Source organism: Haliotis cracherodii, unplaced genomic scaffold (assembly GCF_022045235.1).
Source record: "Haliotis cracherodii isolate W230 unplaced genomic scaffold, xgHalCrac1.p SCAF_11, whole genome shotgun sequence".
Classification (NCBI taxonomy): Eukaryota; Metazoa; Mollusca; class Gastropoda; order Lepetellida; family Haliotidae; genus Haliotis; species Haliotis cracherodii.
In genome coordinates, this window is record NW_027266266.1 from 6,580,361 (window position 1) to 6,598,388 (window position 18,028).

The window sequence follows — 18,028 nt, forward strand, 5'->3', positions numbered from 1 at the left end:
GCTGAGAAGTTGTGTCCCTTAACCTGCCGTTAGTCCTACTGTGGGCACAGAAACGTTTATGCCGACTTTGTTCAGCGATACCGAGCGAAAACTAAAAGTAACTGGTTCCACTGTTGGTACGCGCCGTAAGCTAAGCGCTCTGGTAGAAAGGAGCCCAGTCATCGTTGAAGTAAACAGAATTACCTCCCTTTACCAACATGGCTGCTCCCTCGGAGCACGATGTGTCCGGACCAGTTGTTGTCAGTGCTAACAGTAACAGGAAGGTTTTCGGTGGCGGAAAAGGTGAAAATTAGAATACAGTTGGCCACGTTTAGTAAACAATATACCAAGCTGGACTCACAGTTGGACTCAGTGAGCTGACATCAACTTTATCATTTTAGCAGTACTGTACCCTTTTTTCGTGGACATGGTGTCATTGAAATGAAAAACACCAAACAATTCTGTATTTTACCTGCAGTGACATTCGCCTAACACGTCTTCCAACTAAATAGTTTGAGAACAAAAAGTTCGAACCATTGCTAACAAATGTCACACAGAACAGTGAAAGATATGACTGTTTCAATACGTTTTTAATGCGCGTGAAATAGTGTTTCCATCAGTGTTTCATGTGAAGCAAGCAACTTTTGCAAAGGGAGGGTGTGTACTGCTCCATCCTTGCTTCCCTGGGAATTTTGTACATGTTGTATAAATTATTGCTTCATAATCTTCAAATACTATAGCCAGAGCCCCACATAAGCTGTGTAATTGTGTAGAATATCCGAAATACATCACCATAGACCAATTAAATTTGAGTTGCCTGTCGCTTTCTGCTTAATTGGTCCGCACGTGAACAGAAGAAAAGTTGAAGTTTGAAATAGGATTTTAAGCAGAATTATTTTTTAAAACATCTTCTGGTTAGCTTTAAAATACCTGACAGACTGGATCGAAGGTAGTAAAAATATATCAAATACCCAACGAAACCATGAAATACCCAGTGTGAAAGATAAAATGTGAGTAATATTCAACGTACCCCCCTGGTATGAAAAATTATCTGGAGCTCTGTCCATGGCCAATAGATTTGAGTACTTATTTACCATACTTACCTTTCCAGGGTAATTGGCATTGCAGATTTGTGTCCCTTAGCTACCAGGATCTGCTAGTCATTGATTGAGAGGATCCATCCGGATCAGCCCATGGGGATCCCATGTTAGAATAGGTCCTAAACAACCTATGCTGGTTGCATGAGGTGAACAGATCAGGTGGTCCGGCTCAGTGACTAACCATTGTTCATGGCATGTCAACATACGTCTACATTATGAATCATTGCTCATATCAATCACAGGATTGTCTATTATATGTTCACTTGATTATTTACAGGCTGACGTACAACCCAACCCACCCTCCACCAACACACTCACAGAGATCACTTTCACAGATCAGATTACTTACATTTCCTCATGACCTGTTTCTGTAGTGTTAAAATGTTGACATTTTGTTGAAAGCAACTTTTTAAACCCAACTCTCACACAACTAATATTTATGTTACCAGGTACTGCTAGGCGTGTAGCTCACCAGATACCAGAAGAAATTCTGAATGATCCGAAAATTCAAGCTGCAGTGAAAACAGTGAGTGTGTTAATTACTAGATAAATCTGAATATGTAAAATGTATCCCCAGTTTCAAATTTGTCCTGAGAAAATGTATGAGATATTTAATATTGTTTAAAGCAACCTGATCATATATTTGCTTCTGTTATTGTGGTTATAAATTAAATAATATTTTTAGAACTAAATAATTTAACATATATTTTTACAAAATGGTATAGCATCATATACTTGTTTTGTAGCCTGTAGTCATTAGTTGTTTGGGTGATATTTGTGTCCAAATATTGACTATAGTCGGTGGGTTATACTCACCACCAACCGAGTGAGTGAGTGAGTATGGTTTTACCCCACTTTTAGCTATATTCCAGCAATATCACGGCGGGGGACACCAGAAATGGGCTTCACACATTGTACCCATGTCGGGAATCTACCCCGGGTCTTCAGCGTGACGAGCGAACGCTTTAACCACTAGGCTACCCGACCACCCCCTACCAACCAAGAATCCAAGCATAAAATCCATGATTTTCATAGGGTTAGAAATATCCGAGTTCATTAAAATTGTATGTGCATTTTTCTGAAGGGGAGCTCATAAGGATTTGGAAATAATGGGTAATAAAGAAATTGTTACACTAACATGTGTGTCGAACTGATGTTTACGAACTCATGTAAGAATTCATGTGTTACCCTCGCTCTTGCTTGGGAAATACACGCATTCTGACACTTGTTTCGTAGAATCAGTACGACACACATTCTCGTATTATAATCTCTATGTATTATGTAAATCAATATTTGTGTTTGTAAGGTCATAATAGTGAAAAAAGTATTTTCAATAAACTCAACTTTTTGTGATTGTAATTTAAGCATTTCCTACACCTTGCATTGTACACGCCATCAAGTCGGTTGAGTCGCTTAAAGTGTTCGCTCATCACGCCGAAGACTCGCGTTTGATTCGCACATGGGTACAATGTCCATGTCTGGTGTCCCTGTGATATTGCTGGAATATTCCTGAAAGCAGAGTAAAACCATACCCATATCACTACACTTCATCATTGTTTTCACAGCAGTAGGGTTTGTAAAATTCTGAACTAGATACAAGAATAATAAAGAAAACAAAGAGTAATAAACAAAATTGAGTACAAATCATTATTTTCAACAGTCGATTACAAAATCTCAGCCAGTTCCCATCAGGTTTTTTTTGTTCTTTTGTCTACAAGTTGCCTTCAAACTACAACTTTGAGATCTACAAGACAGTTTGGAAGATTCGCTTCTCTGGCGCCAAGAGAGTTGCTCTGCAGTTCCCAGAAGGGTTGCTGCTGTTTGCCTGTACTGTAGCAGACATCATTGAACAGTAAGTTGTAAAGATTAACCGATGTCTACGTGTCATGATGACATCAATACTTAAATTGTCAGTTTGTGAGATCATGATACCCTATAAATAGAACAGGAACTGATGGAGTTACCTCCCGTAACGGTGGAGGTAGAATAGCACCATCTGTAACGGTGGAGCATGAGGACGTAGTGGTGACAGTTGACGTCCCCAGTCCATTTTAGTCTTTAGTTTTGAATACTCTCTAAAAAGACAAAAAGGTTGCATTTTGTTTTTTTGTTTATATGTTTTGAGATAATATAATAAATAAATGTATCAAGCAAGATGTTTTAGAGTTTCATACTATTTTTGTGATGTATCGTAATACCAGTGGTACGTCAGTCCGTATCATGATATGTTTTGTTTGTTTGTTGTTTAACGCTGCACTCACCAATATTCCAGCTATATAACGGTGGTCTGTAAATAATCGAGTCTGGACCAGACAATCCAGTCATTAATATCATGAGCATCAATCCACGCAATTGAGATATGATGGCATGCATCAACCAAGTCAGCCAGCCTGACCACCCGATCCCGTTAGTCGCCTCTTACGACAAGCATAGTCACCTTTTACGGCAAGCATGGGTTGCTGAAGATCTATTCTACCCCCCGTGGTACGATGTGTATCACAAGGTCGCAGGTGATACTCGGCTCTAGTAAGTGGCAATCCTAGATTCTGGAATACTCGTGTCTGTTAAGCTTTCTAACTGGTACTTCTTTTAAGAACCTTATGGATGCTCATGCTATTGACCTCGGTTCAGGTAAGGAAGATGGCTTAAATTTGAGTGCATATGACCAATACATATATAACATTGTCCAAAGACCTGACCTTGTCGGACTTGGATCAGTTTTTTGTTTAAGATATCAAAGTGATAAAGATGTTTTTTAATCAGTTTTGAAATAATATTGATGAATAGATTTCCAGATCTTCCTAGTCACCTTGAACTAGATTCCCATGACTAGATATTGTAGTCTAGGAAAAGATACTTTGCGAGATATAGAAATCAGTGTGACATCATCTATCTGTATATGGGCACATACCTATAGCACACATATATTATCATGAGTATTGGGCATAATATCTGTCAAGATAGCATAGGTCTTCAGCAACCCATGCTTGCCATAGAAGGCAACTATGCTTGTCGTAAGAGGTGGCTAACGGGATCGGGAAGTCAGACTCGCTGACTTGGTTGATGTATGTCATCATATCCAAATTGAGTGGATCGATGCTCATGATATCAATCACTGGGATATTGCTAAGTGCGGCATTAAACAACAAACAAACAAACAACATCATAATACCATGAAGCCCCGACTGTGTGTTTCCCTTGCAGTCCATCTGAAAACAGAATAGGATTAGGAAGGTCATTTTTTAATGTTTTTGTTTTGTTTTTGTCCCATTAGGATCCCTGTTTACAATTAGTCCTTAGCAACCTATGCTGGTTGTTAAAAGGGTACCAAATGGATCAGGAGGTCGTTCTCGATGACTTGGTTAATAGCGTGTTATCATACACCATGGCGTGGATTGTCTCAATATCAATCACTGGATTGTTTGGTCCAGACTTGATTATTTACAGACTGTCATCATACAGCTGGAATATTGCTGAGTGCTGCAATAAAAACACAGAGTTATTTTTTTCATGTTTATTTGCTTTTTGACTGTTTGACGTACACTTGTCAAGTGACATAAAATACAGACAGTATCAGGATGAAAAGAAATGAGAGAAAAAGGGTTTAGGGTGGGGGATCGGATTAGGACTGGTCAGGAAACTGGCATCTTTTCCCAAGGGAGTTAACTGATAAGTCCAGTTTCCACCCTTGCCAAACTAGGCTGGTATTATGGCGTTACAGTTTGGCTTGACTAACGAGTCTATGCAAAGTCCAATCAATATCAAAATCAACAACCGGTTTGTAAACAATATGGATCACAACGTGCAGATGTGGGTCGACTGCAGGATTTTCAGAGGATGTGTACCGTCAACTGGGCCTTGACAGATATTTTCCAAATCATTTCATGTTTTTAATCAAGATCCTCATGTGATTTGATGCCTTTCGCGAGGTATGACCTGTTCTAATACTATATTGATCTTGATTATCGATCATATGCTCTTGACTGGGCGCCGCCATTTTGTTTGAGCAAATGCAAGTGACATGAGAGGTGGTATCTGATTGGTCAACAGGAGGGTCATAGAAGGGACATAACTCGTAATAGCCACGGGTTGCGCTCCAATCGAGCCTGGAAATTCCAGCCTAGGTACGTCAAGGCTGGTAACTGGCCTTTTACTGTCAGTTAACTCCCTTGCCTTGGGAAGATGGGAAACTGGAATCACTTATATTTTGGGGGATTGTATCTGTTGAAGCAGATGTTCGTAGTGGCTACCCTCTTGTTCCAGGTTTACAGAAGCCGACACGCTGATCATGGGCGACGTGACGTATGGTGCGTGTTGTGTTGATGACTTCACTGCCAAGGCCCTGGGGGCAGATCTCATGGTGCACTATGGCCACAGCTGTCTCGGTAAATACTGCAGGGCCAAACAATGTTCTGTTTTGGTTTGTTGTTTTTTAAGGCCGCACTCGGCAATATTCCAGCTATATGACGAAGTTCTGTAAATATTTGTGTCTGGACCAGACGATTGAGTTATTTGCATCATGAGCATCAATCTACACGATTGGGATACAATGACATGCATCTATCGAGTCAGCGAATCTGACCACCTAATCTAGTCAGTCGCCTCTTACGACAAGCATGGGTTGCTGAGGACATGGTAGATTGTGTGTCATCGTACCCTGATAGCATGGATTATTACTTGCAGTATCAATCACTGGATTGTCTGCTTCACATGCAACAATTTTAACAATAACAGTGCAGTCAATGCAGCAATGTAAAACTAAGTATAAAGGCCTCTATTGGTCCTATTCAGTGAAATACTGCATTGTTATTATTATTTTTATTTTTATTTTTATTGTTATCAGTACCAATAGACCGCACAGAAGGGATACAGATGCTATATGTGTTTGTGGACATCAAGATTGACACGCTTCACTTCCTGGAGACAGTGCGGTACAACTTCCAGGCTGGCGCCAAACTGGCGCTGGTCAGTACCATACAGTTCGTGGCTGCCCTGCAGGTGGGTACGGTCTCCATCAGCTTTCAGGAATAATTTTATTGACATATGTTTTCTGAGTTTCAAATTGGTTCATTTTCTAAGACTGTTTGTAATGCCAAATGTCTTAAATTTTTTGACACAAGTGGTATTGATTTTGTGGAATATCCTATCAACATGATCAATGTTTTGGGAATGTCCTGTTTGTATCCAGACCTGTGAAGTTCCGGGGTGGAATACGTCTTCAACAACCCAAGAGATTGGGTGGTCAGGCTTGTTGACTTGGTAAATGCATGTCATCTTATCCAAATTGCGTAGATCGACGCTCATGATGTCAATCACTGGATCGTCTGGTCCAGACTCGATTATTTATAGACCGCCGCCATATAGCTGGAATATTGCTGAGTGCGCTGTTAAACAACAAACCCAACCCAAACCAAAAGCTTTGTTCCGTGGATGTTAGCACATATAAGAGTTCTTATTATTATTTGTAATAGTAGTAGTGAACACAACTCTGCAATTTGTAGTCTGCATTTGTACATATTGTTATTTCAAAATGCTGATTGACAGTGACTGGGAAAGGAGTACTTTTCTATAAATTTGAGCTTCTGTGGTGATGCGGCCATCAAATCATCTGTTTCAATCAGAGGTGGTTATTGTGATTTGAAACCTCTGGTTGATGTTTTGAAGTGTTGGTGATGTTCTGTGATGAGTTTATTCCATGTCTTCCCCCATGGAAGTTCCGATTATCAATCTCTGCCATCATCCTGAGGCAAGGGATGTTAACTGACTGTAAACGTTAACTGACTGTAAAACTCCAGTTCAACCTTTGCTGAATTAGTCCGGAATTTCTGGGTTCGATCATAGCGCCACCAGTGAAGTGAATCAAATCACATGAGCATCTTTATTAAAAGCATGAAAAGATTTGAAAAATATCTTTTGATGCTAAGTTCACGGTACTCATGCTTTGCAAATCCTGCAATCGACTGAAATCTGCATGGCAGTTTATGAATGTTGATTTCCTCATGTGATTTTGATTGGACTATGCAAAGACTCATTAGTCCAGCCAAAATATACTCAATAATTCCAGCCAAGTTCGGCAAGGGTGGAAACTGGACTTTTATAGTCAGTCAATTCCCTTGCCTCAGGAAGATGCCCTCTGCTGGTCATAATAGGTCCAGTGGTCCATTACTTATAGGCCATATAGCTGGAATATTGCGAGTTCAGCACTAAACAACAAAACAAACTCTATGCTTCCAGGGAGCAAGCCAAGATCTGAAGTCAGATTACCAGGTGACCATTCCACAAGCCAAACCCTTGTCACCAGGGGAGATCCTGGGCTGCACATCGCCACGGCTACAAGACATCGATTCCATCATGTAAGTCATCAACACATTCTATGTGGATTCATTGACCAAAGAGGCTGCCTCTGTGGTCCAGTGGATAGTGAGTCTCCCCAGTAAGGGGAAGCTCAGGTGTTCGATCTCTGGCTGCATCATACCGAAAGACGATGAAGGGTGGTCAGGGTTGCTGACGTGGTTTGATTCATGTCATCGTATCCCAATTGTGTAGATCGATGCTCTTGATGTCAATCACTGGAATGTCTGGTTCAGACGTATTACCAAGGCAACAGAGACAAAACACCAAGAAAAATCTTCAAAATGTAGTAATATTGGAAATGGAACCAATGCGTGAAGACTGGACATTTTAACCACTCGGGTACTTCGCTGTCTCCGGTATGCTGAAGAATACTGTTAGCTTATACACAACTGTACTATCATTGGATTCCATGGAACAACCATTTACAGGAATTCCAATATTGTATAACAACATTTTTTGAGCACTTATACAGGCTTCTTTCCAAAGACTATATATCAATCGTCAATGAAAGTCTTTATCTGTAGGTGAACAGGTCCTGTTCTTGATCTTTGTTAGCATTAGGTTTCATACAGATGCATGTCATCGTATCCCAATTGCATGGATCGATGCTCATGATGTCAATCACTGGATTGTCTGGTCCAAACTTGATTAATTACCACTGTCATATAGCTGGAATATTGCTGAGTGTGGCGTTTAACAACAAACAAACAAACTTGGAGTGTTGACATTTGATACCCATGTGCCTGCCTATCAGTAGACCAATCCTAGCCGAACTAGGGAATTGTTACTTGGCGTACACAGTAATCCAGTTACTGATGACAAATACCTGATGCTGCTGCTAATACTGACTTACTGAAATGGAACTTTCAGCTACCTGGGAGATGGCCGATTCCACTTGGAGTCCATCATGATTTCCAACCCAGAGATACCTGCGTACAGGTGAGTGTCTAAACATCATTAGAAGTCAGGGGCACACCTTTTCATTGTGTTGTTTATTATCCCCCTCCATTAAGTAGAAGGGGGAAATAGGAATGGGTGCCACATTTTTCGTTTCTGGAGAACTGAAACCCCATGAGATATCTTAACCAGACTTGATAGGTCTAGTGGTGAACTGATGCCTTTTGATAGTTTGGGATTTTTGAAAACTTTGTTTTTTGAGTTTCCATGGCAATGACTTTGACTTAGACTTAAATGGCAGTAGTGCTTCTTTCCGGAGCAGATTTTGAAGACTGTACAATATTCCTTACCTTGTACGCAACCGGACATGTCATATTGGTGGAGGATATGAGTATTTCATGCTTGTTTTTATGTTGATTGTCAGATATATATGATATGATGCATACAACTACCACTTTAGCTTCCACATACAGGTGCTTGTTAGGAAAGGCCATCTACTGTCTACTGGCCCACCTACCACTACCTGTAATAATATCAAGGTCTATATGGTCTATGCAATTTTTGTGGGCAAGTAAAGGGGGACTAAGCTCCGACAATTTGACAGTCCCACCAAATTTATTCAGGTCGTTCTAACACCACTGTTAAAGCATATTTTGTGATGCAGATCAGTGAGATTAATAAATACCCTAATTACACAGCGACAATGTCCCTGGTCCACGCTAATTATGTTGTCTGGATATATGCTGGAAATAACACAGCAACAATGACTAAGATCCAGTCTAGTTAAGTTGTCTAGATGTAGACTAGAAATGGGCATCAGACCATGGAGCCCACCTTTAAGACAACAAGGATTAATCTAGACCTGCTTAGAGACTGATATTCAGCCTCAAATCTGAAGCAAATGTCAGTAAAAATTTCAATATTGGTCTTAGAATTTCTGGTATTTTATCATGTCTCACATGTTGAATAAAGTCTCATATTTTGTAACAAAAAGTTGAAACACTGCTCACAAACGCTTCCGTTTTAGAAACTTGACACTCTTGATAGAACTGAGCGGGTGAATAAATCCCTTATACTCTGCTTTGAAGCAAAAAGCTGAATGCTTTTTCCGAATGTGCTGGCTTGTGGTATAAAACTTAGTGCGAGATGCATGAAACCACATATACCCCTCATGATTTTTTTTTGTGGTACCTTCTCTTTGCAGGTATGACCCATATGATAAGAAGTTTACACGCGAGTACTATGACACTCCCAGAATGCATCAGGTCAGACAGGAAGCTATTGCCAGTGCAGCACGAGCAAGGAAGATCGGAGTTGTGCTCGGCACCCTGGGAAGGCAAGGGTCGCCCAAGATTTTGGAGGTAATTTTCATTTAAGGAATATTTTCACTTTTGAACTTTGATATGTCTTTCTTCAAGTTACATCAGGTGTGACGATGATTGTACTGTACTAACATCTTTCCTGCTTCTTTAAGCTTTGGTTCAGGGATCCTCAGACTTTAAAAAATGATTTTTTTCTGACTTGCTTAAAATTTTATGGAAATAAAAAATAACATTTGAAGTTGAAATATATATATATATGTTTTTCACTTCTACAAGCCTGTAACCCCAAAAATAAAAAGTCAGGCAAAACAGAAATTTCTTTGTACCTGCTAAAGATTTTATCACATTTTTGTTGCACGTTCCAAATTCTTCATGTTTCAGTAGACAGGAGCCCAGTCACATTGCTTGTCTGTAGACAGGAGCCCAGTCTCATTGCTTGTCTATATACAGGAGCCCAGTCACACTGCTTGTCTATATACAGGAGCCCAGTCACATTGCTTGTCTGTATACAGGAGCCCAGTCACACTGCTTGTCTGTATACAGGAGCCCAGTCACATTGCTTGTCTGTATACAGGAGCCCAGTCACATTGCTTGTCTGTATACAGGAGCCCAGTCACATTGCTTGTCTGTATACAGGAGCCCAGTCACACTGCTTGTCTGTAGACAGGAGCCCAGTCTCATTGCTTGTCTGTATACAGGAGCCCAGTTACATTGCTTGTCTGTAGACAGGAGCCCAGTTACGTTGCTTGTCTGTATACAGGAGCCCAGTCACATTGCTTGTCTGTAGACAGGAGCCCAGTCTCATTGCTTGTCTGTATACAGGAGCCCAGTCACACTGCTTGTCTGTTTCAGCATATCCAGGAGAAGATCCAGACATCAGGCAGACACTTCATCACGGTGCTGCTGTCGGAGCTCTACCCAGACAAACTGAAGCTGTTCCACGATGTTGATGCGTTAGTATTGTCTACATTTACAGTAGTCAGCATCAAATTTTTGTCATTGTGATTCATTTTTTGTGTTAAAAAATGTATGTCTACATGTACACTAATGTACATGAGGGTCTGTTGGGTAGCCTTATGGTTTAAGCGTTTGCTTGTCATTCCGAAGACCTGGGTTCAATTCCTCACATGGGTACAATATATATGAAGATCAGTTCTGGTGTCCCCAACCGTGATATTGCTGGGAGACTTATATTGCTATTGCTGCAAAACATCAATCAATCAATCAATCGCCCTGTATTACATTTTTGGATTTTGGGTAATTTGTATTTTTTATTGTATCTTGCTAACATTTCAATATTCACTGTACATATTGACAACAGGTGTTAAAACTTTAGCAGTTCTGTCACAAAGGGTTAAACACTCAATACAGGGATTTATCTGGGCCTGTTCAGGAGCCTAAATTTGGCCCAATCTCGGTGAACAATTTCCAAATTGGAATTACAAATTTCCCAATTCATGTTATATGGTGATCACTAATGTTATGCTTTTGTAGAGGGGACTTGACCAGGGTTTTTCAATTTCCACAAATTGCCTGCCCTTAGTTTGAAATCCTGGATAGATCCCTGGCATAAGAAACACCATGTTGACATGCCTTACATCAGAAGACAGTAGGCTGTAATATCATGTGTCATGTTGTGTGTTCAGCTGGGTGCAGGTGGCCTGTCCAAGACTCTCCATAGACTGGGGAGCTTTCTTTGACAAACCGGTTCTCTCTCCATACGAGGTACGTACGTCAAAGCATTTGTATGTTATAGTTAAAACTCAAGTCTGAGGTTTTGGTTGAAAAAGTAAAACTCCGAACGAGGGAAAATCAAGAGGACAAAAAAATAAAAAAATAAATTAATAATCATGTTTTATGATTGACAGTAGTCATGGAATAAAACATATTCGATGGCAAAAGGTGAGAAAAAGACCACTTTCAGCATGCAGACGAGTTAAGTTAAGTTTGAAAGTATTGCTGTAATTTTGCTGACTGTAAACTACATCCCTTACTTCTCACCTTTGACCTTCACCTTCATGTTACCATGGTTACAGATGTCCGTAGCAATGAAGTCGGTTCAGTGGCAGGATGTGTATCCGATGGATTTCTACGCCAATGACAGTCTCGGTGCCTGGACGGTCAACAACGAGGCCAACAGACCGCCACGCCCCAGGCGAGGGAGACCAGCTGGGAAGGATGTGTTGACCACAGGCCAGGGGACGAAGGCGGTGGCATCCCAGGACACTAAAACAGAGAAGAGCTCAGGGATTGGGGCCAAAGAGGGCCCCGGGGCGGGGACTGGGGCGTGTAGGGGGGCGGGGACTGAGGAGTGTAGGGGTGCAGGGTCAGGAGGGTGCTGTGGGACGGGGTCAGAAGGATGTGGAGAGCCAGGGTCAAGGACATGCTTGGTGCAAGATGTGACTGTTTCTTCAGAAAAGACATTGAAAGACCGCACAAACTGTGAATGCAAGTCATGATGAGGCTTGAAATTTGCGGTTCAACCTCACATGTACATATAGTGTACAGATGTACATATAGTGTACAGATGTACATATCGTGTACAGATGTACATATAGTGTACCGATGTACATATAGTGTACAGATGTACATATAGTGTACCGATGTACATATCGTGTACAGATGTACATATAGTGTACAGATGTACATATAGTGTACAGATGTACATATCATGTACAGATGTACATATCGTGTACAGATGTACATATAGTGTACAGATGTACATATGTACAGATGTACATATAGTGTACAGATGTACATATAGTGTACCGATGTACATATCGTGTACAGATGTACATATAGTGTACAGATGTACATATAGTGTACCGATGTACATATCATGTACAGATGTACATATAGTGTACAGATGTACATATCATGTACAGATGTACATATAGTGTACAGTTGTACATATAGTGTACAGTTGTACATATAGTGTACCGATGTACATATTGTGTACAGATGTACATATAGTGTACCGATGTACATATAGTGTACAGTTGTACATATAGTGTACAGTTGTACATATAGTGTACAGATGTACATATAGTGTACAGTTGTACATATAGTGTACCGATGTACATATAGTGTACAGATGTACTTATAGTGTACAGATGTACATATAGTGTACAGATGTACATATAGTGTACTGAAGATGGGAACTGATTCAGGCCTGGTTGTTGTGATAGGGTATACCCAGGTTAGAATTGAAGCTGTTCACTGATAACCCAAAGAGGTCCTGATTGTGTTCCTTTATAAAGGATAAATAATGTAGGAACAAAACTGGTTGTATTATCTCCCTTTGTGAAACATAATTGGGATGTATACTCCCCAGGGTGTTGAGAACTGGAATGCATACGGATCCACTGGGAGGGGAACAAATAATCTGCATTTGAGCAGATACTTGTATCTGGATAACTGCAGCTGCTGCCTCTACTTCAGAGATGGGAGCATGTTTTAAGAAGTGGATATCTTGATGGTGGGTGTCTGGATGTCCCCATCTTTCTATGTAGGACATCCACCTCATGCTTTCCTGTGTAGACGACACCCATTTGGCCAAGTCTTTCTCCATGTTGTTGTCTACCTTTTCCCTGGCCAGTCTGACTGGGTCAATGTTGGTGGGTACACATTGACATCTAATGTTAACTTCCTATTGTGTTCACTTTTCACTGGCCAATCTTTATATAACATACAGACCTTGGAACTATCCATCCTAAACACAAACAAAAGTGCCTCCTTGTGGCCTTTTGGTGAATTCGACTCAACAAACCATAGTCTTATGTCCCAAACTGTAGTCTTATGTCCCAAACTGTAGTCTTATGTCCCAAACTGTAGTCTTATGTCCCAAACTGTAGTCTTATGTCCCAAACTGTAGTCTTATGTCCCTAACTGTAGTCTTATGTCCCAAACTGTAGTCTTATGTCCCAAACTGTAGTCTTATGTCCCAAACTGTAGTCTTATGTCCCAAACTGTAGTCTTATGTCCCTAACCCCTTCCAGTGCAGTCGTTGGTCTTGGATCATTTGTACTAGCAAGGACTTGAAGGAGGGCATCGCGGGTTCTTGCAGGCTTCTGCCTTAGCTCGCTTGCAAATAGACTAAACACTTGATCAACATCTTCATGTGTGTGCCCCACCATGGGAAAAGAAAGTTTTACAATAGTATCACTAAACACAAATCCGATTGTACAAAATTTGTTTATTTATAGAAAAGCCATTTCAGTATCTAGAGAGAAAAATGTATCATGGGCATTTGTCTAGTTTCAACATTGCGTGCAGAATTTGTTATACTTGGTATGAGTGACTGGACATTATGCCTTTGATTCAAAACAATTCAAAAATAATTTACACAAGTTAAATGAAAATATTAACCATATGTGATTTTAGCATTTATTATGAATTGTATAGTGAAGCCTCAAAGAGTAATCACTAACTCCTTTTGTCAAAGGTTTTCGAGTAGCCTATGGTTAAAGCGTTAGCCGAAGACCCGAGTTCAATTCCCGACATGGGTACATTGTGTGAAGCCCATTTATGGTGTCCCCCGCCGTGATATTGCTGGAATATTGCTAAAAGCGGCGTAAAACCATACTCACTCACTCACTCACTGAAATATACATAAGGGTTAGAAATTAATTTATATTTTCATCACTTCGCATAAATGATCTATTGCAGAGTTGCTATGTACCTAGTGTAGTAGAACGAAAAGAAATGGTACTGATTCTTCCTGAATTTTATTAGTCATGGACTTGAAAATTTAGGTCAATTTCTAACCCTGTATGTGAGTGGCTTATTTTCCAGCCATTGGTTCTGATCTTTGATTACTGCCTTTTTGCATGTTTATGGGATTAGTTCATAAATAGTGACTTGCAGTCTTTCCTATGCCAGGACATTCACCTTTGTATGTTATAGGGTCATAATTATGTATAAAAACCAGAAAAAAGGACATGGGGTATAAACATTTAAATGTGTTAACCTGTGATGTCACACTTGTATGATGAAACACCCCCTTAATCCTGTGTCAAACATCTATTACATGGAACACCACACTGTGCATTAGTATGTAAATATAACAAAAAGCACATACACAATGTACATTTTTTAAAAAAATACAAAGATTTTTATCTTGTATCTTGACCAACAATGCCAAAAGGTACAAGACAGTCTTGTTTTTCTAATCTTTTGGCGAATTGCCCGCTTACAAGTATAAAATCTCTGGCAATTGTCCATTATTTAACTGAAATAAATAGTAAAAATACCATTTTATAGTGCCTGTATAGTAAATAAACAAAACGAGGAATTATTATCAGAGGCATACTAGAACCATAGCATTGTAACAAATGACCAAAATTGCCTAAAAGTGTTACTTGTGTCATAAATTCATAGCACATGTTGAAAATATTTCGTAGTATTACCTGTACTGTCCTATAGAGGATATCAAATAGCACTGTGCAGGTGATGTTTGCATCACCCGGAATACATGAATTCCAGACGACTGCATGGGTGTTTCTGTTTCCGTGATCAACTACACCTGTCACATGGTGCTTGACATGTGCTAAGATGCCAGTCTGAAATGTCACAATCATTGAATGTTAATTAATACCGCACTTGTATGTGCAAGAAACGTATCAACATTTTTACAATTACACAAGTTACAGGGAGGTCAGGTGGCCTAGTGGTTAAAGGGTTCGCTCGTCACGCCGAAGATCCGGGTTCTATTCCCGACATGGGTACAGTGTGTGAAGCCCATTTCTAGTGTCCCCCGTGATATTGCTGGATTATTGCTTAAAGTGGCGTAAAACCATACTGACCTACTCACTTACACAAGTTTCACTTAAATAAATTAGGAAGAAACTATTTCAATCATATTCATGATATTTAGTTTAAGAAATGTGAATGTTTTATGAGCCTTTGGTTAATTAAGTTCTTTTTATAGTAGTCATCGCACACATGTACTTTTGACTGTTCTGGAAATATAGGAAGGTTTGTCTTGTTCTGGTCGGTGTTGTTAATAATGAGGGATGGTGACCTCTTAGCTTTGTTCCGACATTGATACGTAGTGCTCCTTTCCGGAGCAGATCTTGAAAACCGTACAATATTTTTGCCTAGCACACAACCAGACATGTCATATTGGCGGAGTGTTTGTTTGTCTGAAACAATTTGTTCAAGAACATCCATCCTTGTTGGGGGGCAAGGGTGGCCCAGTCGTCTAAGGCGCCATGATTCGCTGTGCAGAGTTGCGTCCCTTGGGCACGCCAGAAACCTATGATTGTGGGTTCGAATCCCGGTTCGCCCCGATTATGTTTCTAGGTTTGTCAGCACCATACCCCTCGTTGTGAGTTTCACCGAATTGGTAAACGTCTGAAACCTGCATCACTTCTGGCTTTCCTCCCACATTAAGCTGACACGCCGTGATATAACTGGGATACTGTTAAAAGCAGCTTTAAAACCCAACTCACTCACACACTTGACGGAATATTGATGACATGCTTATATACTATTCAAAACAAGATAAAAGAACATCCTTGATGGAAGATGTATGTTACAACCACGACTGATTTACTACATGTATAGTCAAGGGTGTTCTTTTACTTCTTTTGAGTAGTCATTAAGCTGACACACCGCGATATGACTGGAATACTGTTAAAAGAGGCGTTAAACCCAACTCACTCACTCACTCACTTCCCGAGCCAAGGGCATTTCCCCGTGAAGATCCGGGGTAGAATAGACCTTCAGCTACCTATACTTGCCGCAAAAGGCGACTATGCTTGTCGTAATAGGCAACTAAAGGGATCGGGTGGTCAGGCTCGCTGACTCGGTTGATGCATGTCATCGCATCCCACTTGTGTGGATCGATGCTCATGATGTCAGTTTCTGGATTGTCTGGTCCAGACTCGATTATTTACAGACCGCCGTCATATAGCTGGAATATTGCTGAGTGCGGCGTAAAACAACAAACATACAAACAACAAGGGCACTGGACTTTTATAGTCAGTTAACACCCTTGCCTCTGGAAGATGGGGCTTAACAGTGTTTTGATGGTGATGTACTTGAAGCTGGTATCATAATTTTGTTTTGGACCTGAAGTTTGTATTTCTGCGACTGTTTTTAGCCTAGTAACGTTTTGATTACATTTGTAGTGTTTTGGTCAAATCCAGTTTTCAAGTGTATACCTTCTAGTTCAGTTCACATTAACCCGACATGTCCTGATGCAACTGAAACAAGTAGCGAAAGACACAAACATGTTCAGCCCATTAGTCCTTGATCGTAAAAGGCGACTAACGGGATCGGTGGCCAGGCTCGCTGACTTGGTTGAATTGTGTAGATTGATGCTCATGATGTCAATCACTGGATTGTCTGGTACAGACTAGATTATTTTACAGACCGCCGTCATATAGCTGGATTATGGCTGAGACCGACGTTAAACAACAAACAAACAAACAAACAAATGATAACATATAACAAAACCCTAAAAAAATGCAAATTTCTACTAGTTATTATGATACCCTAACCATTGGGCAGTTTGGTCAAGGATTATAGGACTTGTGCCAATTTCTATCGCTGAATAAGAAGCGTGAAGCCTACTCACTGGCACAGAAGTAGCTGACTGTTATGTTAATGTGTGTTCTGTATTGTGGATATTCCTCGGGGAGTCCGGGGAAGGACTGGTCCCAGCGACCCATGCTGATAGTAAGAGGGGACTTGAAGGATCAGGTGGTCAGACTCGATGACTTGGTTGATGATGTGTCAACGTGCCTAGATGACGTCATCTTCCCGAAGCAAGAGAGTTAACTGACTTTAAAAGTCCAGTTTCCACCCTTGCCGAACTTGGCTAGAATTACTGGGCTCTATCGTAGCGCCACCAGTGGCTATTACCAGTTATATCCCCTCTAAGCCTCTCCTATGGACCAATGAGACTCCTCCTCTCGTATCACTTGCCTTTTGCTTCACCCAAAATGGTGGCGCCCAGTTAGGACGATCTGATCGATAATCAAGATCTATATTGTGATAAAACGGGTCTTACATCGCGAAATGCATCAAATCACGTGAGCACCTTGATTAAAAACATGAAAAGATTTGGAAAATATCTGCTGACATCGAGCTGGCGGTGCACATGCTTTGCAAATCTTGCAATCGACCGAAATCTGCACGACAGTTTACGACCCGGATTTCGATTTCGGTGCGCGATTTTGATTGGACTATGCATAGACTCGTTAGTCCAGCCAAAATGTAACTCCATAATACCAGCCTAGAAACCGGACTTTTATTGTCAGTTAACTCACTTGCCTCCGGAAGATGAGATGACGTAGATCGTTAGTTGTAATATCAATCTCGGGATTGTCTGATCCGGGGGCGGTCGGGTAGCCTAGTGGTTAAAGCGTT

General features: G+C 40.6%; 1 protein-coding gene across 1 annotated transcript; it reads left to right on the plus strand.

The window, feature by feature from the left end:
- The first annotated feature begins 197 nt into the window (after positions 1-197).
- On the plus strand, positions 198-12,249 carry LOC139455328 (2-(3-amino-3-carboxypropyl)histidine synthase subunit 1-like). The gene is made up of 11 exons (XM_071236878.1): positions 198-282; positions 1,529-1,605; positions 2,798-2,931; positions 5,343-5,464; positions 5,923-6,077; positions 7,314-7,432; positions 8,304-8,372; positions 9,535-9,691; positions 10,505-10,605; positions 11,299-11,377; positions 11,689-12,249. The coding sequence occupies exons 1-11, from the start codon at positions 198-200 to the stop codon at positions 12,109-12,111; spliced, it is 1,521 nt and encodes a 506-aa protein (XP_071092979.1). The 3' UTR covers positions 12,112-12,249.
- Positions 12,250-18,028: the final 5,779 nt, after the last annotated feature.

What these genes read in the sequence shown, in the direction of transcription:
- LOC139455328 (XM_071236878.1), top strand. Translation starts at nt 198, where the DNA reads ATGGCTGCTCCCTCGGAGCACGATGTGTCCGGACCAGTTGTTGTCAGT. An exon ending in GGTTTTCGGTGGCGGAAAAG is followed by an intron (nt 283 to 1,528) that starts GTGAAAATTAGA and finishes TTATGTTACCAG; the next exon opens with GTACTGCTAGGCGTGTAGCT. An exon ending in CAAGACATCGATTCCATCAT is followed by an intron (nt 7,433 to 8,303) that starts GTAAGTCATCAA and finishes TGGAACTTTCAG; the next exon opens with CTACCTGGGAGATGGCCGAT.